Source organism: Elgaria multicarinata, chromosome 3 (genome assembly GCF_023053635.1).
Source record: "Elgaria multicarinata webbii isolate HBS135686 ecotype San Diego chromosome 3, rElgMul1.1.pri, whole genome shotgun sequence".
Classification (NCBI taxonomy): domain Eukaryota; kingdom Metazoa; phylum Chordata; class Lepidosauria; order Squamata; family Anguidae; genus Elgaria; species Elgaria multicarinata.
In genome coordinates this window covers 29,937,286-29,960,434 of record NC_086173.1, presented here as the reverse complement: position 1 = coordinate 29,960,434, position 23,149 = coordinate 29,937,286, and the positions used below count along the sequence as shown (strand labels likewise).

The window sequence follows — 23,149 nt, the reverse complement described above, 5'->3', positions numbered from 1 at the left end:
ATACACCAGTTGCTGGGGAACATGGGCGGGAGGGTGCTGTTGCATCCATGGTCTGATCCAGCATGGCTCTTATTTTTATTGAATAATGTAACTACTCTGTTTAAACAAAACCCCTTTTCACAGTAAATGGGATTTTCTTTTCAATGCAGAACTCAACATAAAAATTTCAACTTGCTTAAAATATACAGGATTTAACAGATGTATGTGAATTAAAGTACATTTTGCTCCATCTGAAGTGTCTACACACACTAGGACAGGGGTCCCCAAGCTTTTTAGAATGGTGGGCACATTTGGGAATTTGAGAAAATGCTGTAGGCACCACCACAAAATGCCTAATCAGTGGATCGCCACTTTAGAGTCTACTTGTCATGTCTTATGGGTCTAAGGCTGAATCTTATTCAGCAAAAACCTTTGTTTCGTGACACCACAATGTCGGTTTAATAAGGGATTCAACTAAATGCTGGTGATGCAATATGGCTAATGCTTCTTTTAAACATATGTTTGGGCAATGGCCAGTAGTTGCTTCTTTTGGGGGCGGAGGTTATTACACAGATAAATTTTGTACTGGAACAGTCTTTAATATTCACTGATGTACATGCTCTTTTACATTATTTACCTGCTTCATGGAAATTAACTAATGGTCCGCATAAATGGATTCTCTGTGCCCTTTTGAGAGTTAAAAGACAACATTGGAAGGATAAACACTCACCTCCTCTAATGCAATGGATTGAGGACCTTACAATGCTTTCAATATTTGAACTGGTGGCATATAGATGCCTCCTTCAAATGCATACTTATTTGGATATTTGGTCCGCTTTTGTTGAAGCCTATATATAATTGCTAGAAAGTTGCATGCATTTCATACAAATCATGTACGTATATCTAAAAATTAGGAGGTGGATTTTTGGGGGTATCCACAGGCACCACATTGGGGGACCCCTTTGTGGCTGCCATTGGAGACACCTGCAGGGGCTGTGTTGGGGACCCCTGGGCTAGGTCATTCTATGTGTTAAAAGGAAAATCTGCAAGGAAAAGAGGAGCTCTGTCAGAAAGGAACACTGTAAAAACTTAAGCATGAACAAATGTCTCTAGAGGGCAGCTGACAGCTTACCATTTTGTATGAGAATCTGAGAGCGTGTAAACCGTCCATGAATGGCAGCCATGTGCAAAGGACTCTTCCCTTCTTTACTCTGCAAACATCAAAGCAAGTTAGCAAGTCCTGCTGCCTAGAATATAAAATTGCCTTTAATCCTGCCAATCCACCGAGAAGTTAAGCAGTTTTCATTTCCACCCATTTCGCTCAAAGCCCGACTGAATTCAGCTGGACCGATCATACCTGAAAGTTCACGTCAGCTCCGTTATTGACAAGAAGTTCCAGGCACAGGGCTCCGTTGGTGGAGACGGCAGCAAAGTGCAGGGGGGTGAAGCCCTTCTCATTGGGCTGATTGACATTGGCGCCATAGTTGACCAGTTCATTGGCCACGGCATCCTGGCCCATGTAACAGGCAATGTGAAGTGCAGTGTTGCCAAAGGAATTTGGTTCATCAATCTAGAAGAACAAGCATTTGAAGACAGCATTTTCATACTTGATGCTGGGGGGTACAGAAGGCTTGGTCAGAGAGGGAAGCAGTGACTCCAATACTGGGCAACCTGCACAGATTCTCCTTCAAATACTCTTGCCTGTTTATGCAACCTGTTGCACTTGTCTGTCTTCCCCCAATAAATGCTCACACTTATCTGTAGCATTTTCATTAATTCCATGTATTTATTCCCCATCTTTAAGGGAGCAACCCCTCACAAGGTGGACTAAAAAAACAAGCAGTAAATACAATGAGCAGAATTCAACGTCCTATGAGCAGAAGTCTGCTCACATGGCTGGACTTCCTCCCTCTTTCTTCCCCTCTGCAGCCACCTGTCCTGGAGTGCCCCCAAACACGATGTGTCAGGGAGAGGGGAGGAATTGCTCCTTTCCCAATCACATTGATGGAAGCAGATTCCACCCAATAAATCATACATGAAAATTAAAAGCCAGGTGATAAGTTAAGTAACTAAAGCATGAAGCCTGCATAAAACCATGAGATTCAATTAAAAAGCTAGTGGAATGCGCACACACAGAGACCACTTTCCCTGCTTATATACTAGTGAAGAGAGAATCCAGCAGGAATTAAAGGTCTCTAATAAAATAACTCCACATGTCTCTCATGCATTCCCAAACATTTGCCTCTATTGTTCTTGTGTCTCCTCTTCTCCTCATTGTTGCCTCTGCTACTATCAACATTTAGATGGAAAGTTCCTTGGGGAAGAGGCCTGTTTTGTTTTAAAGAATCTAAGATCATAAAACCAGCCCTGCTTGATAAGACCAAGGAGCCATTTCTCAGAAGGCCAAGCTCTTATGGCCAATAGCTCAAAGACCCATCCTCCATTGATTCATGAAATCGGTTTTTCAAAGCCTCCTAAGCTTTTACTGGCATCACTCTATAAACTGTTTTGCACAATAGTTTTGCAAATGGGACTTGCTTTTGAGTAGACATGTATAGCATTGTGCTGTAAAAGTCACTTAGCTTGTGCTGGTATTCCTTCAAGATATTACCACATACTTTCTGCTGTGCCTGCCTAGCAAATTCTATATCACTAGCTTCTAGTGTGAGCCTAACTTGTTCTCCATGCTGGAACATACTAACCAACTGTGCCCCATATATCTGGTGCAAAACTATTTTCTTCCTCTCATATATAATCCAACAACTTCATTAGCAAATAATGAGGCCTAAAATTCCAGGAACTGAGCGAGCTAGATTTCTAAGATGCCTTGTAGAACAGAGAATCGGGGCCATCCACATGGAAATAAGATTCCTGAATATTTAGAGGGGCACGGCAACTATCACACCCCACAGAAGGGGTCTGTTCATATCCTTTGCTCTTTACTCCATCTCTCAACATAAACATATCCATTTACTGCTGGAAACCCTTAGGGGATACAATACCAGCTGTCAGATGGCAATTTTGCATCCACATCCACGCGAATAGCCACGGTTCGTACCCGTATGCAGTTACGTTCAACATTTATTTTTAAACACATGCACATTAAGCTTTGTAACCTAAGGAGCTTGCATAATTAATTTCCACAGGAAGCCTAACCTGCCTGAAGTTATGTCTGCACACGTTTCAAGGTACAGGTCTGGAGGTGCCTGCCTGAAAGGAACACAGAAGCCTAGCCACATCGTAGTGTTTACTGAACTGGGGCCGTCCCAGAACTTGCCTCAACTCCAAGCCTCAGCAGGTGTTTCACAACTTCAATCTGGCCGCTGGCCGCAGCCGTGTGCAGCAGAGTGTAACCCTTCTTGTCTTTGCATGTGACGTCAGCTCCACGGGCCACAAGCAGCTTCAAGACCTCCAAATGCCCTGGGAGGAAACAAGGTACAAACCCAGAACAGTAAAGCAATTTGAACAAGATTGCCATTTCCCGTAGAGCTCTGTTCACGGCTTCCGTTGCAACATCAGATGGGCTCGCTCTCAGTCTAGGCCTGAAAAGCCATCTCAAAAAGTTGTCCAAGCCACTTCCCTATACATGATTATATGGCGATTTTGGCAAGATTTCGCCTCTTCATCCAGCCAGGGGCTTGGGTAGAAGTCATATTAATAAATCAGTTAACTGTAGTTAGGAGAATGGGATTGTGAACTTTTTTCCCCAGACTCTCTTTTTCGAACAAGAATTCCTGCCAATTGTTAATTGTGGTCAAGCATTACATCAGTACCAATATTAACTGGGGTTAACACCTAGTTAGCTTTAACTGCAGTAATATTAAGGCTTAGCCGAGCAGGTTTCATGCCAGAGAAGGGAGGCAGCACGTCAGTGTGCAGCTCACTCCCACTCTCTTAAGAGCAAAAGGATCAAGCAGCTTTGGGCCGTTTGGGATGTAACCTGAAACGGCGATTTGGCTCGGCTCATGGAAGGGGGAGCGGGGGAGAACAATGCGTGGATGTTGTTGGAAAAGACTCTCTATGACAAAGAAACTCTTTTCCCAGCTGATCCCTTTGTCCCCGTCCCCCCAGCCCTGATTCAAAATGGCCTTGCTACAGTGTCGCATTGAATGTTCCCTTGTATGTTTGACAAGTGAGGGAGCAGCCAAGGCAAGCCCCAATATTTCTGGATACCTGCAGTTGCGGAAGCACGCAACCACGAATAATAAAAAACTGAAAATAAAAATAAAGAAAGGGGGCATTTGCGCACAGAGAACAGGGCTGGGAAAATGCAAAAAAACAGCAACCCACCTTTCCCCAGCCCTGTTTTTTGCACACACACACACCCCACCACAACAAAATAAAACCTCAATCTGAGCAGGGCTTGGGGGCTTGGCAGGAGCTGGAGGGGCAGCAACAGCCCCCCCCCAAAGTGCCATTTGGGTACGTCGGAGGGGCTATTGCTGACAAGGGGGAAGAGGAGCTCACAGCAGTTTGGCCACGATTGTGAAAACTGATCGCGGCCATGCATGGGAAGAGCAGCGGCCATGCATGGGAAGAGCAGCAGAAGTCAATGCCACTCTCACTGCCTGATGTCCTTTACCCATGATGGTTAGCATGTCTGGGTTTGGATGACAGGCCAACCCACCATGGGTAAAACAACCTCTACTGCAGACCATGGGTTATCAGGGTGGGTTGTTTCAGAAAACAGTCTACCCTGATCAATCTGGTCCAGGTTAGCACAACATGCTAACTTGTCATGTGAACCCAGTCAGTGAGTAGGCATGCAGCAGAAAGGAGGGCATCCTGGCCCCATCAAACAGACGGCTGAGTATCTGCTGTATAATATAGTAGGGATGTGTGCAAAATTCACTCTGCTGGATTTTTTAAAAAATGGATTTATACAATTTGCACCTACCGGATCTGAATGTGGACCTGAATGCAATTGGTCGGAAATCCATACTTTTCTGAGCTTGCGATGCTTTCCTCAAAGCAAAAAAAATGTGTTTGACAACATGTACACAAAGAAAAATGCACACATTTCTAAAACACGCATAAAGTGCATACATCCAAAAATGCGTGTCTAAAAATGTACACCAAAGATGTGTACATTAACATATATATTATAAAAAATGTGTATGCATTTGTGTACTGAATTTTTTTTTTAAATCGCAAGCTCGTGTGGGAAGAGGATGGAATGAGCTTGACCTCAAAAAAATTGACTATCTTGGGAAGACCCAGATTGACAGATACATCTGTTTGTAGTATACAGTTTAGCCCTAATAATGGGTTTGGTATATCAAATTATATATTGCGTCTCCATTTTAACAAGAAACTGTCCTGCAAATTACACTGCCATCACTTTAAACAACAAAAAGACAAATAGTAGTTAATTAATTACACCAACTTCTTGAATATTCAACCCCTGATTGGGCTAAACCTGACCATCAGAGGTTATTCAAGGGATAAACAATCTTTGCATAACCCTCTAACAAACCGAGGATTATACAAGGGTTGGTGCGATGGCTGGGTTTGAACAACATTCTGCAACCCATCAGCGATTGCATATTCAAAATAGCACCCAGCACACACCCAGATTATTGTGGGTTGAATAATCCATAGTGAGCCCAGCATGCCGTGTGAACTGGGCCAATAGGTTAATCGTGGGTTAAACAACCCTCAGTTAACCTAACTACTAATCATAATTTAACTATGGTGTAATTAACCTATAGTAATCAAACGTCATGTAGCAATCCCTGATCGGTATGATCGGGGGTTGAATATTCAAATGGCCATGGAACATGCCTGGCAATCGTGGACAAATTAATTAACGTATGATTTGCTGTCATTATGTGTGAACCAAGTTGATGTCAGGGAAAGAAGTAGAGCAAAAGAACTAGTTGAGCAGGTAATGTAATGAAAATGGCAAGTAGAGAGAATCTACAGATTTATGTCAGATGTTAATCCATTTGAGACACTTGCATAGTCGTAAGCTATTACAAAATGAAAACACAGGTCCCAAATCAGATGTGGGAGTAAAGCAAGCAAACTGCTATCGGAACAAAGTATATTTGGGAAGCAAAGCATGAAAACATCAAGTAACACAAATTAGGTAATGCAGCACATTTTAGATAAGGAAATAGGCCCATTACAAAGGAAGGCTGAAGTTTTTATATTGGTCGCATTCCTTATTAAAAAGGAGTTTAAGCAACCACGCCACCTACTGACAGAGAATGAAATAAAAATACATTTTCACATAAGGACCTGTTCAAACATGAGAAAACTTCTAATACTGAATTAGATTTCATGTGGGAATTTGCACAGACCCTGTAAACCACCCAGAGAGCTTCAGCTATGGGGCGGTATATAAATGTATTAAATAAATAAATAAATATGAAGTTTGTCACTTGCGATGAACGCACACGTGTACATGTAATGGGAAGCCACAATTGCAATGTGCAATGCAATGGGATACCATACGGAAGCTTTGCACATGCGATAAAAAAACCATACACTAGGTTAGCACAATCTCCTTCCCAGTAAGTGGTTTTCTTGTTGGAAATTTAAACTTCTATGATAACGCCCCAACACTTTGCAGGTTTTTGTCAATCTAGTTTTAAACAACACCAACAAACGTCAGAAAATATGAAACCACCTAACCTCAACCTGGATGGTTGGTTCAACAAAAGAATGGTAAGGTGTACTGAGACTGGCAGCAGCTCGCCAAGGTCTCTGGCTGATGACTTTAGTCAAGAGGTGGCTCTATATTTAGGACAAATGAAGCTGTAACCGCCCCCCTGTCCCCCCACCCATTTGTAGCATCAGCTCCAAGTGCCACATGTGGTCTTCTCTTGTACTCCTCCGGCAATCTCAGTACAATACTGAGCATCTGCCCTGCCTTTCGCCCCATCAGCACCAACGCGCATCAGCCGCCACTGCTGCTACCTAATATCCTTTAACTGGAGATTCCAAGGATTGAACCGGGACCCTTATGCACACAAGGCACGTGGCCGTAAAAGCAAGATATGCACATCAGGAGAAAACGCTTTGCCTTCTTTTAAACTTAACTTCAAAACTGAACAAAAATGCATGGGATTTGTAGCTTATTAAAGCATGTCCATTAGAAATTCTGAAAAGACCCCCCCCCTCAAAAAAGGAAGGTATTTAAATAAGCAGCATGCTTCCTTAACGTAGAAAAAATGGCAACTCCTCCCTTCCTTCACCCCATTCTCTCTTCTCAGCTGAAGTGCAAAAAAGACTAATGAGGTGTTAATGCATCTAGATAGAACAGCTGCTGATGTATCTTAATGACTGCTTGTGTGATTAGGTTCCCTCTGGTGGGTGGGGCTACACAATTCATAACTGAATGCAAACCGGAAACATGAGCAGTGAAACAGCAGTCTTTTAACTGGAATAATCAGTCCACTAAATTGAGTTGATTCCTTGGGATGCGTGTGTACGTGTTTGGAATTGGAAAGTGGAGTCTCTAAGTAGCAGATTCCATAGTGGTAGTACTAACATCAAGAAGGCCACTTTCAAAACAACTTCTTAGCATGTTGTCACAGCCTAACCCTCACTGATGGAGAAGCAAGCAGCTTTAAGGGCAACCCCCTAGATACAAAATAGTGCAAAGTTACTGCACCCATCTTTTGGATTGGCATGGAGAGGATCCACCTCATCAACAGCAGTTGGGGGCGGCTGCTGGTTCCTTTTAGAGGTTCAACCTGTTACCCCTGGCCTGGCTTCACTTACATCTGGCTAGGCCAATCATGCTGTGGAGCTGTTGGGAAGCAGTGAATGGTGCAATTCCCAACACGTTTTATAAAATATTTTTTTAGCAGTCGATGTGTTTCCCATATAACCCAGTAACCCTTGCAACAACCATATAGGGCAAGTCAGGATGAGAACCACACACATCTTCAAATCCACCATACAGAAGACATCAGCCACTGCACTTTCCACCCATTTCCTTTCTGGTGTTGTCATCTGCCCCTCTCCTTCATTGGCTTTGCAGCACATCTAGAGTCCTTCATACCACATCAGTACTCAGATTGTAAGCCTATGCGGCAGGGTCTTGCTATTTACTGTGTAATCTGTACAGCACCATGTACATTGATGGTGCTATATAAATAAATAATAATAATAATAATCCCCCATTCTTTGCTAGGCTTATGTCTAGAATGGAGTGTTGGATATTTGCTGTGTGAGTCCATTCTGGATTTGTGACAGAGGCATCCAAATGAATGGGCTATCTCCTTTCAACAACCAGGAAGGTAGGGATCATGTGGCTAGCGATCTTTAAAGGAACTCTGGAGTCTGTGAAGATCATGTGGTTAGTGATCTTTGAATAAAATTTCTAAGATCTTGTGGTTCCTCTTCCAGAGGAATTTCCAGAGGTGGCCAAGCTGAAGACAGAATACTAGAGGAAAGACCCTTAAGAGTACAAAAACAGCAGAGCAAGGAAAACAAAAAACCCTAGACACCCTTCTGGAGGACAAGGCAACATCCTGGAGTAAGCAAAGTAAGCCAATTACGCGAAAAAATATGCCAGCCAACTTGTAGGATAGGGCTGGATGCCTCTGCAAGAGCAAACCAGAACAGACTTTCACAGTAAGATACAGTAAGTATCCAAAGTGCCATTCTAAAGTTGGTGTGAGGAGGCATCCAAATGATTGGAATGTACCCAAGCTAAGCATGCCTTCCTCTTATGTCGGGTGGGCTTATGGCTGACTTTAATCAGGAACTTGTCCGCCAAAAGCCTCTTCTGTGGACATGAATATGTCCAGTCTGTAGTGATGGGTGAAGGTGCTTGGATTAGCCTATATCATCACCTTGCAGATCTTGGCTAGGGGAGCTTTGGTGGAAAAGACTGACGAGTTGGCTGCGGTTTGCATGGAATAAATGGTAATGTGCGAGAGTCTTGGGATATGCTGCAAGTTATATGCTGTGGCAATATGGAAAAAGGCATCTAGCAAAGGTTGTTCTGGACACTTTCTTAGGGATGTGGGGGTGAAGGATACAAACAGTGATTCAGTACACCTACGCAATTTTGCCATAGGGCTCTAAGTTTGTGAAAGAGTTCATCACTGGCATGAAAGAAGGTTGAAACAATTTCTTGTTGAAGCTACAAAGGTTGTCCCTTACTGAAAGGGGTCCACCATTACTGATCTGTCTTGAGCAAAGGCAAGGAAGGAAACTGGAAGCAGTTAGAGCAAATAGACTTCCTTCAAAGATCACTAACCACATGATCCCTGCCTTCCTAGGCAGTGAGGGAAGATTAGCCATTCATTTAGATGCCTCTGTCACACTAATTTGAGAATATTCTGTAACTTTACATACAGCTCTTCCTCAAAGGTCCGTATATATTTATACAGCACACACAAGAGAGAGAGAGACAGACAGACAGACAGACAGAGATCAGAATGCCTGAAAAAGGAAGGAAAAAACATACCAAGGAAGGCTGCCCAATGTATTGGCTGTCTCTCCTTCTTGTCACATGTGCTCAGATTGGCCCCTTTATTTAAGAGCAGGTTTATCATCTAGAATGGAGGAGGAAAAGAAAGGGACACAAAAAGCAAATGTTATATTGAAGCCAAAACACAAGCCAATTTACTCCCCACTTGGGATGCAGCAACTAACATTCTACATGCCGACCCAGGACCTAGGCTCTAGAGAAACACTAAGGAGCAAAGAAGAGAAGCAACATGGGGACGACTTGGTTAGGTTTGCTCCTCAGCAAAAGAGAAATGTGTCCTTGACAGTGTATCAAGCTTTATTTCTCACCAAGGCTTGCTATGGAAGGCAAAGAATCCTGTGAATGCACCTCATCCTGGCAATTAGGTAGGGAAGTCATACTATACATATTCTGAACAAAATGGCTAAGATCGTGAGATTCCAAAGAAATCAAATGAAATTCTGAAACTTCTATAGCTTCTATAAATTAGACTCATTCTGCTATTTTATATAAAATGTGCTTAAACTGCATTGTTTGAGCAACAGTTGGGGTCCGGGGGACAACATTTGTAATTTTTATTCTAATTTTTGTTGTTATGGACTGGAGAAGGCTGGGACACCTGGTTCACTCCTCTGTATGATCCTGTGCCAACGCAAGTAGCACTATTTGCCGACTGCTGCTAGTCTCAAGTCAAACATTCATTAGTTTTGAAACACTGAGAGAGAGAAAGAGGCCACAGATCCTATTATTTTTTAAGCTGCGAGGGCTGGACACTGATCTTTCGCTAAAAACTGAAAGATCAACCTGTTGGGCTCTAGTGGCAACTGCTAGATTCTGTGCTGCAGGCCATATTACTGGCTCTACAGCAACATCACAGCTATGCAACTACCTAACACCTTAAACAGCTTGGTCAAAGAGTTCTTTTCATCACCCAGAGGAGCATCTGCAGCAAAGAATTCTTCCTATGATGATAATACTCTTAACGTCAGAACTACACATGCAAGATACATGCAAACACGTGTGTCAAAACCCCAGAGTCTGCTTCTAATATGGAAAAAAATCTTTGGAAAGTGTTAACTTGAAGCAGCAGAGGGGTGCTTAACTCTTCCTCTGCCTGCTGGCTTTCTTTTGCAACCCAACAGCTGCTTTTTTGCCTGCAGTGTTCCAGGCAATTTGCACAACCATGTTTAGAACCCTGCAGAAAAGTGGTGGGCAGGAAAGGGTTAAGCATCCTCTCTTCCCCAACTCCAAATTACCCCCCAAAGCCATTTCTTCTTAATAGAAGATACCGTCAGTGCTTAATCACATGGGTTTTCATGTACCATAAGTTCTATGTTAAACCAAGATACTGTTTACACTAGCCCACCTTCCTTCACTGTTCATCCTTGTTTGATAAGAGGTGGAATGCATAGAGATCCCTGACAGAAAGAAGACAGCACACCTCTTACCTCAATGTGCCCACTGTGTACGGCATGGTGCAGTGCTGTGCGGCCCGTGCGGTCAGCCACATTAACGCTACTAAGCAAGGGGATGATGGCCTCAGCACACTTGGTGGCTCTGTTGGCAGCGGCAACGTGCAGCGGTGTTTGCCAATACTTGTCGCGAGCGTTGACATCTGCCGAGTGCTTTAGGAGGAGGTTAAGTGCCTTCTGCCAGGGACAGAATACAGACAGTTTTTAAATCTGACTGAGCAGGAATAATCAGGTACTCAGGAGCAAGGCGATAGTACTGTGTTCAGAGGAAGAACTGGAATTTTAAAACACAGATCACCTAATTACCTGCAGAACTTGGGAAATAGGAAGCAAGCCAGATGCCCAGTTGTATAGATATTAGAAGGGCTGAGAGAGTGCGTGCAAGCAGTAAGGTGCTACACTTGTAGTGATCTAACAGCCCTGAGCTCAGTGAACATCCTCGTGTAGGATGATAGCCTAAAGGGAAAATACATGGTGACTGCAGCTTAATACATCACTCCGGTTAAAGGTTGGATCTAGACTAGGTTAGTTGAATTTAGTTTCCTCTGAAGTAAATGGGCCTTGAGTCATGAATTAGGGATGCCAGAGAAATCTGCAATGGATGAGTTTGAATTGTTATGAATCCAAATCCAGATGAGTTCACATCTCTATGAATCCAACTTACAGACTCCACAGCAGGCTGGCCTTTTTTGAGTCACATGGACTTGTGGACCGCTTTTTACTTTTCAGAATTTTACATACATAAATTTCATTGCACAAAATACGAAAGGTGCTGGAAACTATACTAATATATACTCCACTTTAAAAACAAACAAACAAACACATTTTATGTATCTCTGCTCTCTTCAGCTTCTACTGTGTAGCAATCTGCTCATTCACTGCAATGTGAGCTAAGAAAAATGCACAAAATGTTACATCCCAGCAAAAGTTCCATAAGTTGAGGCAGACTTTTTTGCGTACTTTTCTGAGGGACGGGGGAGAATCCAAATCATCAATGAGCAGATGACAGAATGAAAGAACACAGGTGGACCGAATTTAGTAAAACCTGTACGTTACTACTGATAACTAACCTGTCCTATTGATTTCAATGGGACCCAAGTTCAACTAAGTTCAACTAACAATTCAATTCCTTCTCTCATGTATCCTCTTTAACCACCCAGGAAGGGTCAGTCAGCTCCAAGCCAGGGTACAGATTCTGGGAAGAAGATATAAGGGAAACCAGGTCTTGGTGGCAATACATGGCCCATTGGTAGCCATGAGTCCAAGCATCTGGGTAACTGCTGCTCACGGAGCATTAAATAAAGCAACTAAAAGGGTAATCATATGAGAAGATTTCCTCCTGACCAGACGTCCAAGGTGGCATGCATGCTGGGATTCATAGTTTCAATATGTCAAGGCTCTGAGCTCAAATGAGATTAGTCTGAATTCTAAGGGAGATCTCTCTCTCTCTCTCTCTCTCTCTCTCTCTCTCTCTCTCAAAAGCTGCTTACTGTCAGGTCAAAGCTTCAAGATCCAGACGGCTCGAAAAAGAACACTAGAGGCTACTAGGAAAGCAAGCAGGGGCAGTAGCAAGGTTTGGTGACAAGTCTCAGGAGGCAGGGGCATGAGATGCAATAGTAGCCAAGGGCTTCAATTCCACAGCCTGACAAATATGGTAGCAGGATTTATTTCAGTAATACAACCATGCGGCACAATTTGCCAAAGCCACCATATTAAGTTCTAGCCAGGCTAATTGGGTAAGATGGTGGTAAGCAGAGGAAGCTACCATTGACTGTCTTTCTGGGGTCTTCTGGAGTGATGCAGCCGCTGAACTGTGCGATCTTATAGCTAATGAATGCTCTTTGGTGACTCCTAAGGTGTAAGAAGCTTGGCAGGAGGCAAAAGTGGCCCATTGGCCTATATCTTGACATTGCTTCTCCCTTCGTTCATGTAAGATGATATACCACATCCCCTCCAGATTCCCTTACAAATTCTGCCCGGAAGAAGACCCCCACCCTCACTGGAAGCCAGCCCTCAATGAAAATGCTGACACTTTTTTTTAGAGCAAAGAGGTGAATTAATCGAGCCAGCTTAAGTGGTGCTTCTCGGCTGTTGAAAATGGCCTGAAGCTGCGAGGCCAGCAGGAAAAGGCAATTATACAAGTTAACCGACTCTGGTGAAGAACGGAAGGTTTATTCAGGAGGGCACACTCTAGGGAGCCCAGTCTTTGTGAAATTAATGGCAGAAACTTAACTCTACAATCATCTTTTCGAGAAAACTACAGAGATATCCAGCAAGACCTTACAACAGCACACTTAGTATCCAGAGCTCCTATATTATCAATTTATGGATGTTATCGTATTAACTGCAATGTAACCTGCTCTCTCACTGAATTAATATAGCATATAAGGTCATATTTAACCAGAGGATGTTCTATAATTGTGTGCCAAAACACTATACAAGAGAATTAAGGTAACTACAGTTTACTTAACTATTTTGATGAATGTGTGTCCACGCATATGTGCATGGGGGCAAAAGTTGGCCTTTCAACTGATGAGGATAGGTTCACTGGAGATGTAAAACCAATTCAGTGTGTGCTGGACCCTTGCCCTTTCTGGTTTATAAAAGCTGCTGTGGTGACTGGATAAGTAGAGAAGGGCAGTAGTGAGCACCATGTGCAAATGAGTTGGTCATGAGAGCTCTTTAAAAAGAGCCTCCCTGAACCCCACTGTATTGAATAATTTCTGGCCAGTATCCAATATTCCATTCTTGGGCAAGGTGCTTGAGCGTGTGGTGGCATCTCAGCTCCAGGTGTTGCTGGATAAGGTGGATTATCTAGATCCATTTCAATAATCTTTCAGGCTTGGTTATCAGATGGAGACAGCTTTGTTGGTTTAGATGGACAATCTATATTGGGAAATGGACTGGGGTGGGTGGGTGCATCCAAAAAGGCTCTGCTCAATCTCTCTGCAGCTTTCAATAGCATCAATATTCTGGACCATCTGGCTGGAATGGGACTTAGAGGCACCGTTTTATGATAGTTCCAGGAGGTGATGCTGGAGGACTCTGGTTCAATGCCTTGGAGTTCGAGGTCCCAAAATGCTAGCATCCAACTCTTAACTTCTTTCCATCTAATTCCAAAGAAAGCTGTTCAAGTTCTGAATCAGTGCCTAATGGATTGGATGAGGACAAACAACCTGAAGCTTAACCAAGACAATGGATGTGGTCCTGGTCAGTAGAAAAGCTGATTAGGGAACAGGAGTTTCAGCCTGTGTTGGATGGTACTCGTCTCCCCTTGGAAACTCAGATTTGCAGTTTGGTTGTACTCCTGAAGTCAGCCCTAAACCTGGATGCCCAGGTTTTAGTGAAGATAGGAGTGCTTTTGACTAGTGTGCCAAATGGATCCTTACCTGGAAATGCCAGATCTGTCCATATTTATACATGCATTAATTACACTTTGGATTATATGGGGCTTTGAAGAGCATTCAGAAACTTCAGCTGATTCAGAATGCTGCAGCCAGACAGGGCTAATTATAGGGAACATGCAACTCCTTTGTTAAAACAGCTAATTATGTCAGCACTGGAGTGGTTTGGAGGAAGCGGGGGGGAGAACCAATGGGCTTTGGTTCCGTTGGATCCACTCTTGTCTTAGAATGCCCCACCTCTTTACCTACTGCCATAGACACTTCTACAGGTGTAACTGGAGTAAATGCACACCAACACACCCAACAGAGCAAACTCTGCCCCATCCAGAGCCAGAGGCAACTGTGCGAAGGGGTTAGGCTTGCTGTGCCATTTATGAAGTCTACTGGTTTTCAGCCAGACGCAGGGTGAGTAGTGTGACTATGAAGGGGCAAATGAAATTAACCATATGTGGTTGTAGGAGAATCCAATATGTAGAGTCTCCTTTGTCTCCTTAGCAGAATGAATGACAATAGGCTGAATCTAAGGAAACTGGCACCTACCTCATTGCGAGAAGCTGCAGCACGGTGTAACGGGGTTAGCCAAAGGGTGTCCTTTGCATTAACGTTAGCACCTGTCCAAGGAGAATAGGAAGGGTGAAGCAAGACCTCGCACAGGCAGTTGGCCAGTAACAGCTAGTAAACATTTCAGCAAACTGTTGAGTAGCAAAGTATTCCTTGTCCCTGCATCTTAACACCAGGATTTCTTTATTCCCTTAATCTCAGTGCGTATCTGCAGAGTTGGTGCTTGTTTGTTTTGCAGCAAATGTGGTTGAGGACTGATTAACAGAAAGGGAATACCAGCACTGCATTCAGAAGATACCCGCCATTAAAAAAAAGGTGGCTGCAAATTAAAATCACCATACAGATGCCCGGGAGGGTGGGGGCGACCTCTGGCCCATGCTGGGGCCCAATTTTGCCTGCAGAGGGTTGGACACAGAACTGACTCCCAAGCACAGGGAAGCAAAATTCTTCTACAAAATTATTCTCAACAAAGGACGGCTTTAGCAACATGCTCTAAAGCCATGCTTAAAAACAGTTTAAAAGAAGGTGGGCACTACAGCCCATTCCCAGCATGAGCAATTATGATTACACAATCCAGCACTCCTATCTTCACCCAGATTTTTAAAAAAGAGATCTCATTTGAGTTGTAACCAGTGGTCTTCAAAAGCTAAAACTTGCTTTAAAAATTATACGCTGACAGTAGCCAGCTTCTTCCATTACAATTAATTTGGGGGAATTTAGTACATACATTAAAAAAAACTCCATCTGTGCTAGATCTACTGTCCAGAAAGCTAACTGTGCCCAGCAACCCACACAGGGAGAATTACAGTGGATAGAGCTGTCAGTTTTAAAATAGCTTCACTAAATTGAATCAGAACATTTCCATAAATCTCTGCTGCTCTGGAATCATGACTAGCAATAATAGTATTACTAGCAGCAATCTGCTAACTATAGCACTTTTAATGTGGAAAGCACTAAAGCGCTTTAAGGTCTCTCATTCATTCTTGCAACCATCCAAATCACAGATCATTATAATTCCTGTTTTAAAGACTGCCAGAGGATGAGCAATAGTGACTTGCCAACAGCTTAACAGAGGCTTGAACCTGGGTCTCCCACATTTAAAGCCAATGCCCTCAAGCACAGGACTACGCAGACTTTATCAGCATTACTTAAACCTTCCTTCAACTCTGCCATCTCCACCCACCTCTGCCAATTTAGCCAATGACATGCCAGCCTGTAAAAAAAAATGTGATTGGTTTCCTCAGGAATGGCAGGCTTTCCTCCTCTGTTCAGTAAATGCCTTGAAATTGTGAGACCTGAGCCCCTCCCCAGCAGCTTTACCCTTGAATTTTTAGCCACTACTCCTTCCATGGGAGTTAGAACTATATGTCTGCTCCCCCTCATTTTGCAGCCTGCTTATAAAGCGAAGGCCTTGTGCTTTCAAAGGATATGACACATCTTGCCAACTAGGAGGAGTACATCTATGCCTCTTACCTGATAGTATTAGGAGTTCAACAATAGGGGCGTCTCCCAAGTATGCAGCTGCATGCAAAGGGGTTCGTCTCTCTTGGTCCTGATTTGGAGAAACAAGGTAAAGGTAATTAGACAATGTTCAAGCAGAATCCCGAAGATGTCTCCTTCAGCATCCAGTTCTTCTCCCATCTAAAGATCACCACCTTGCTGTGCTTACACCTGCAGCAAGATTTTTGGCCTCACAAATGCAGGAAACGTATTGCAACCTGAGACTTGTATGACATGGGTCAAAAAATGGGTCCACACACAAAGTAGTGGACATTTTAAACCTGGCTGCATCCACAGTCTCTCCCACAGTCTTTTGCGCACACACAAAATTTATCTGCCACAATCCATGAAGGTTTGCTTAGAGAAACAGATTGCTTCAAGCCAGGAAACCGTACATCTTGCAGAAGGCCTGTATACATGTCCTTCCCCACTTGCTTTTCTAAAGTGACCCCGGAAAGTACATTGGCTAATCACAAATAGCCTGCTTGATCTCAATGTCTGGTCATATTGACATATCATTTTGACCCTGTATGATGCTAGCTCATAAGGCTTCCGCTGCTTTTGAATTTGACTGACTACTCTTAACTGCTGTCAAGTTAAATGAACTCAGTAAATTCAGAAGGAGGATATCTTGTCAGAGGATTTGCTCATCTGCCACCCTGACATACTATCTTACTTTTACTTTGATGTTGTTCTTTTTAATTAATCTCATGGATAACTTAGCTACAAAGAATTCTCAGCTACAAAGCGTAACCTTGCCAAAATTCTTTTCAAACTGTGTTTCTGAGAGCTCTGGGGTTCCTCGGAAGCTTATCAGCGGTTCCTCAGTAAAAAGATCAGCAATGGTGGGCAAGCTTGCCTGAAAGACAACTGATATTCCTCTGAAGCAACAGGAGGTGTGCTGAAAGTGATTGAGCTCACACCCAGATGGAGCAAAGGCCAGGCCCGGCAAAGCTGGCCAGTGTCCCACAGTAACCAAGAGCGTGTCCCAGAATCCTCTGCAGCATGCTGAGGTTGCATAGATTTGCTGGAGTTCCTCAATAGATGGACTCACATAGAAAAAGCTTCCCTGAAGGTAAAAATGTTACGTGCCACAAATATAAAACACACAGGGACATAAAATGGCATGGCATATGGAAAATCTGGTAACAAACTGGTTAATCTAATATGCCCTCCCCAAAGCGAGTCAGAATGGACAAAAACAATAAAGAGAAAAGGTAAAGCAAGAGATAACACAAGCATAGGCTGGCTCAGCCAACACGTGGGAATCATGAGGGCCTCCAGCCATTTTTGTGACTTAGATTTTAGCAGAAACACATGCTCCTCTTCAGACGAGCGCAACCTAAAGCCTGCAAATCCAACTGCTTATGGGGAGAACTCAAATTCCCAGATACATCTCGTACAGACGCTGCTAGTTAGCATTTAAATCTTTAGCTCAGTAGTGAAACTCATAATGTGAAGACAAAGTAGCTCTACTTGCTAATGATTAATTATTTGTTATTATTTGTTAACTAATATTATCTGCCTTTCCAGCAATCAAAGTTGCTTACAATAACAAATAAAGCCAACTACAAGTAAATTAAACAATCAGCAAATGGACAGAAGAACAGCACCAGTAAAAATAAATAAACAGCTAGCCAGACAAACCAAGCAGAAGACTGTAACAAATGCACACATGGTTACTCTGGTCAGCATCTATTGTATCTTATATCTAGAATCGGGTTAATGAGCTGAACGTTTAAGAAGGCTCAGAGTCAGACCATGAAATTCCAAGGAACATAATACAGCAGGGGTGGAGCACTGGTTGAGCACCGAGAGCCACATTAGAAATATATGAGGAGTCCTATGACTCCTGCCAAATTGGTACAGTTCAGTTGCAAATAATTAACCAACCTAATCTGCACGTAACATTTTTGAATGCAGAGGAAACTGAGCCAACACTAATGGACATATTACTTTTTTTCTATGATGCACTTGCCCTGGAATTGTCTGTCCTAAATGAGAGAAATCTCTGTTCAGCCTCTCAAAGTATTGGCATCAACTTTGAAATAACGAAACCAGTTCGGACTCGAAATTTCAAATGCAAGACGGCAAGGATGACAAATTATTTGCTGGAATAGAGCAGAATGCATGCATGCACACACACACACACAATGTGATTGTTGTGCAACTTCAAATATTATAAAACTTGCTGAAATAACACTGAACTCTTCAATAGTATTATAAAAGTATAACTGAATATCTACATTTTTGGCTACCCCTTAATTACATTATTAGGATATTTGATTTACATGCTCTCTCCACAAATATGAGTTTCTTCTGTTTCTGCACAATAACACTGAGGTCTAGATAATAAAACTTTCCACATAGTAAAATCTTGCTTTTGCTTACAATAATATTGTTAACTTCTATTTTCACCTGGCTACCTGGAAAAACAGAAGTCTTTATAGTGCAATCCTATATATACTTCTTCAGTCAGAAGTAAACCCTACTGAATTCAATGGGACTTACAAGTAAGAATGATAAGAATACTACACACACCTGAGTTTAAGTCCCACTGAAAACAATAGGGCTTACTTCTGAGTAGACATGTATATATGGTTGCACTGTCAGGGAGCTTAAGATGCAGCAGCTTGCAGCTTAATCTCTAACATTGGCTATTTTTGTAATTTTTGTTTTAATAAAGAAAAGGCATCATTATTTAATGCAAATATGAAAACAGTACAATTTTATACACTAGAATCATAGAATAGTAGAGTTGGAAGGGGCCTATAAGGCCATCGAGTCCAACCCCCTGCTCAATGCAGAAATCCACGCTAAAGCATACCTGAGAGATGGTTGTCCATCTATGCATACCATAAATATATTATGGTATGCATAATATATTTCGTATTCTTAACATAGCACTACTAATTTTAAATATACTGCATATATTGCAATTTCTTCAAAAAATTCTGTTTTCCCGCCAAGAAAGCCAATTTTTCTCCATGGCTTCAAAATTTCCAGAAATGTTACTTCTCTCTAAAAAAAAGGGGGGGTGAGGGGGTGCTAGAAACAGAACTATTTTCATCCACAAAAAAGGAATGCTGGGCTTCTACAAACTGTTCAGAAATCCATTAGTTGCCTCTCTTGATCCACAACAGTGGCTGAGCACCAAAGATCAGGTAATGAATATTGACAACACATTCAAGACACTTGGAAGAAAGACTCCCTCAAAGACAAAGCAATGTTGTGATGTTGCTCTGGAAGCATTGTGCAGACCTTGCCACTCCGTTTGCTTTTAAACTTCATGCCAACAAACATCAACCCCTAAGAGCATTGCAAGTCGCTCCGATAAGACACAAAATCCTACCTCATTGCCAAAGGCTATCAAGAGGCAGAAAGCACCACCTAGATTCTGGATCTAATCAACCAACGTTTGGCCTTTGGGTTTGGCACCAAGTCCTTGACATTCACTGCTCAGAGCGATGTCAGTACCGTAAGGCCAAATGATAAAAAGGATGAAGTAGTGAAAGGACATGGATTCATACTCAAAATCAAAGCTGACTGAGACATGGGTCACTTTGCAGAACCTTACCATATACAAATAAACCCCTCATAAGTGAAAAAGAAACCAGAACATGGACAGCAATCACACTAAACTTAAGTTTCATTTCTCAGTCTGAAAACAACTGAATCGGAATAATATGATTCAGCGCAGATGAGTCAATCCATTTTGGGCTACTCTCTTTATTTGAAAAATATTTTCTTAGGCGCTAGCGCCCCCCCCCACCGCCATCACACATACACACACACAAAGTGAACAGGCAAGATCAGAGGATATCTTTTAACTTTCATTCTTCAATCCTAAGCATGCTTAATACAACACTAGCTCTGTCAAGCCCAGTGGAACTTCCAAACAAATATAATTAGGATCAAGTTGTCCATCTTACCATATTTTTCTTGGAAATATAATGAAGAGATTGGCATGTTGACACTGTGATGTTAAGTATGACACTTTCCTCCCCCCTCCACTGGAAAATATATAGGCAAGTATCATACTTTTTTAAAAAAAATGCTTTTCAAGTAATTCCCACCCCAACATTTTAATTATGAACCCACAATAGGATCACATCTCCCACAATATTGAATATTGTATTATTTGGAAATAACAAACTAAAATGAACCCTTCCTCCACCTGGAGTAATATAAGCTGCTCCCATGTTAACCCCCAAGAATAAGACCCACAAAATAGATGAGGAAACACTTATCAGAACTTCTGTTGGGAAATAAAGGAAAACTTTCCAAACTTCAGAGGAATCTTCAAGTAGTTCATCATAATGTGCCAAGAGACTGAATTCAGACCCTGTGTTTCAAGTAACCTGATCCTATTCAAAGATTTATGCTGTCATCTGTCTAACACAGGACAACTACACAAAGCCAGAATATTGCGAGGGAGACTGGAGCAGGCAGGCACCATCAGAGCCTGCTTCAGTTGGACACCCACCCCCACAGGGCTAACATCTTCACCCTGTGGGGAAGAAGAAAGAGCTGTTGGTTTGCCCCTCCATTGGGAGATGAGAGGACGGAGCAGGGCCTTCCCACCAGCCTAAACAGTCTCCTTAATTTCTTTTTATTTTCTCCCTCTTCCCTCCCCATACACTTTTCCTTGTGTGTCACGTCTTTTTTTAGAATGTAAGCCTGAGGGTAGGGACTGTCTTCTTTATTGATACATTGTAAGCTGCTCCGAGAGCCTTTTGGCTGAGGTGCAGGATAAAAATACTCTCAATAAATAAATAAATATTAATAATATTCAACAATATTATTCCCACAGCACCTAAAATGTACTAAGTGTATTATCTCGTAACATGCTGCACTGACACAAAAGTTGCCATGTCCCATCCCAGGCTGACATAGCAAATCTTAGGATCAGGACAGGTCTTAGAGTCAGTTTTGAGGGGGGGGGAAACGGTGAATAGGGCAGAGGAGCGGGGAGAGACGTAAGAGGTTTATAAGATTATGCATGGTACACAGAAAGTGGATATAGGAATGTTTTCCTCCCTCTTTCATAATTTCAGGACTAGGGGTCATCCAATGATGCTGAATGGTTGGACATTCAGGAGAGACAAAAAAAAGTGTTTCCTCCCTTAGCACACAGTTGAACTATGGAATTCATCACCTCCACAAGATGTAGGGATGGCCATCAAACTGAGGCAGTTTTGAAAGGGAATTGGACAAATTCATGGAAGATAACACTATCAAAGGCTTTCAAGGATTAGCGGTATTATGCCTCACAGTACCAGTTGCTGGAGAACAACAGTGTGAGAGGACTATAGTTTTCATGTCCTTCTTTGAGCTTTTCTATAGACATCTGGTTGGCCACTCTTGAAAACAGAATGCTGGACTAGATAATCCTTTGGTTTCATCCAGCAGTTCTTTTCTTGTTAGACCATAAAGCATAACACATTGCTAAATAATCTTGTTCAATGTAGTTTGGAATTAGAATTGCAAATAATTATTGCCAGCCATATGTCCACCCACCCCAAATCTAGTTCCCACAACACATACCCACTTTATCATGCTATTCCAATTATCTATTCCAACCCATGAGCAATTCCTACTTGCTTCAGGTAACAGGCGAGCAGCAAGAGTGCACTTCTGAAATTCTAGCTTTTCATTATCCCTGGAGACCAGTACTGTAAAGCTAAAAGGCTTGGTTTCACTTTCACCACTAAAGCCGAAGTCCAATAAAAAAAAATCATCTTACTCAAATTGGATGCAACATGGAACCATTGTGCCTTCCCCAGCAACATGTGGCTTTGCTCAGCTCACTTGTTTGGTCACCTGGATTTATCGACTTTGCTGACACTGTCATGAATGCGGTACACTCTGACCTGAATGGGAGTGGTGGTGGCTGATATGAAGTGCCCCTTCACAACAGCAGAGAAGTAGACTAGAAGATGGCCCCATCTCCCATTTTAACAAGCACCAGACTACATACTGTTTGTCAGGGACCCATCTTAAAACAGGTTGTCCTCATTACATGTCACCAGTTTAAATTCTAGTGCAAACACCACACTTTAGGTAATTTCACATTTGCCAACACCTTTGTCCTTAACAAAAGGCAATTGTATGGCCATATCTTCCTTTGCTTAGCAAAGTCGAAAACAATGGCAGTGACTGATCAAGAAAGAGATCTTGGGGTTGCAGTGGATAGCTTAATGAAAATGCTGACCCAGTGTGCAGCTGCTGTGAAGGTAAATTCCATGTTCAAAACCAAAACTGCAAATATCAAAATGCTTTGAAACAAATCTACAGTGCAACCATACTTGAAATACTGTGTGCTGTTCTGGTTATTGCACCCAAAAAAGGAGGCTGTAGAACTGGAAGAGGTGCAGGACAGGGCAACCAAAATGATCAAGGGGGTGGAGCAACTCCCCTATGAAGAAAGGGTACAATATTTGAGACTGTTTGGCTTAGAAAAAAAGGGGAGTGGGGATGCATGAGATTGAGGTGCATAGGATTTTGCTTGGAAGTGGATTGGGAGATGTTTTTCTCCCACTCATATAATACTAGAACCCAGGGTCACCCCATAAAGCTGAATTGTGAGGGATTCAGGAGAGATAAAAGGATGTACTTCTTCACACAATGCACTGTTACACACTATGGAATTCACTACTACAAAATGTAATGATGATGACCACCAACTGGGCCTACTAGACATGAAGGCTATATATTACCTCCAGTATCAGAGCCAGTATACTTCTGAATACCAGTTTCTGGGAAGCAACAGTGGAAGCAAGCTGTTGACATTATATCCT

General features: G+C 42.5%; 1 protein-coding gene across 2 annotated transcripts in view; it reads right to left on the bottom strand.

Moving 5' to 3' along the window:
* Nucleotides 1–23,149, bottom strand: part of ANKRD52 (ankyrin repeat domain 52) — a 62,377-nt gene that overhangs the window by 27,162 nt on the left and 12,066 nt on the right. Inside the window, exons 3-10 of one of the 2 annotated variants that reach the window (XM_063119826.1) lie at nt 16,323–16,401; nt 14,829–14,899; nt 10,861–11,061; nt 9,410–9,497; nt 4,877–4,939; nt 3,257–3,399; nt 1,337–1,549; nt 1,112–1,190 (exon numbers count right to left, since the gene is read on the bottom strand). In XM_063119826.1, coding sequence (XP_062975896.1) covers nt 1,112–1,190; nt 1,337–1,549; nt 3,257–3,399; nt 4,877–4,939; nt 9,410–9,497; nt 10,861–11,061; nt 14,829–14,899; nt 16,323–16,401 — 937 coding nt within the window. The remainder of the gene's footprint in view (nt 1–1,111; nt 1,191–1,336; nt 1,550–3,256; nt 3,400–4,876; nt 4,940–9,409; nt 9,498–10,860; nt 11,062–14,828; nt 14,900–16,322; nt 16,402–23,149) is intronic. The other variant, XM_063119827.1, reaches the window with a different exon arrangement.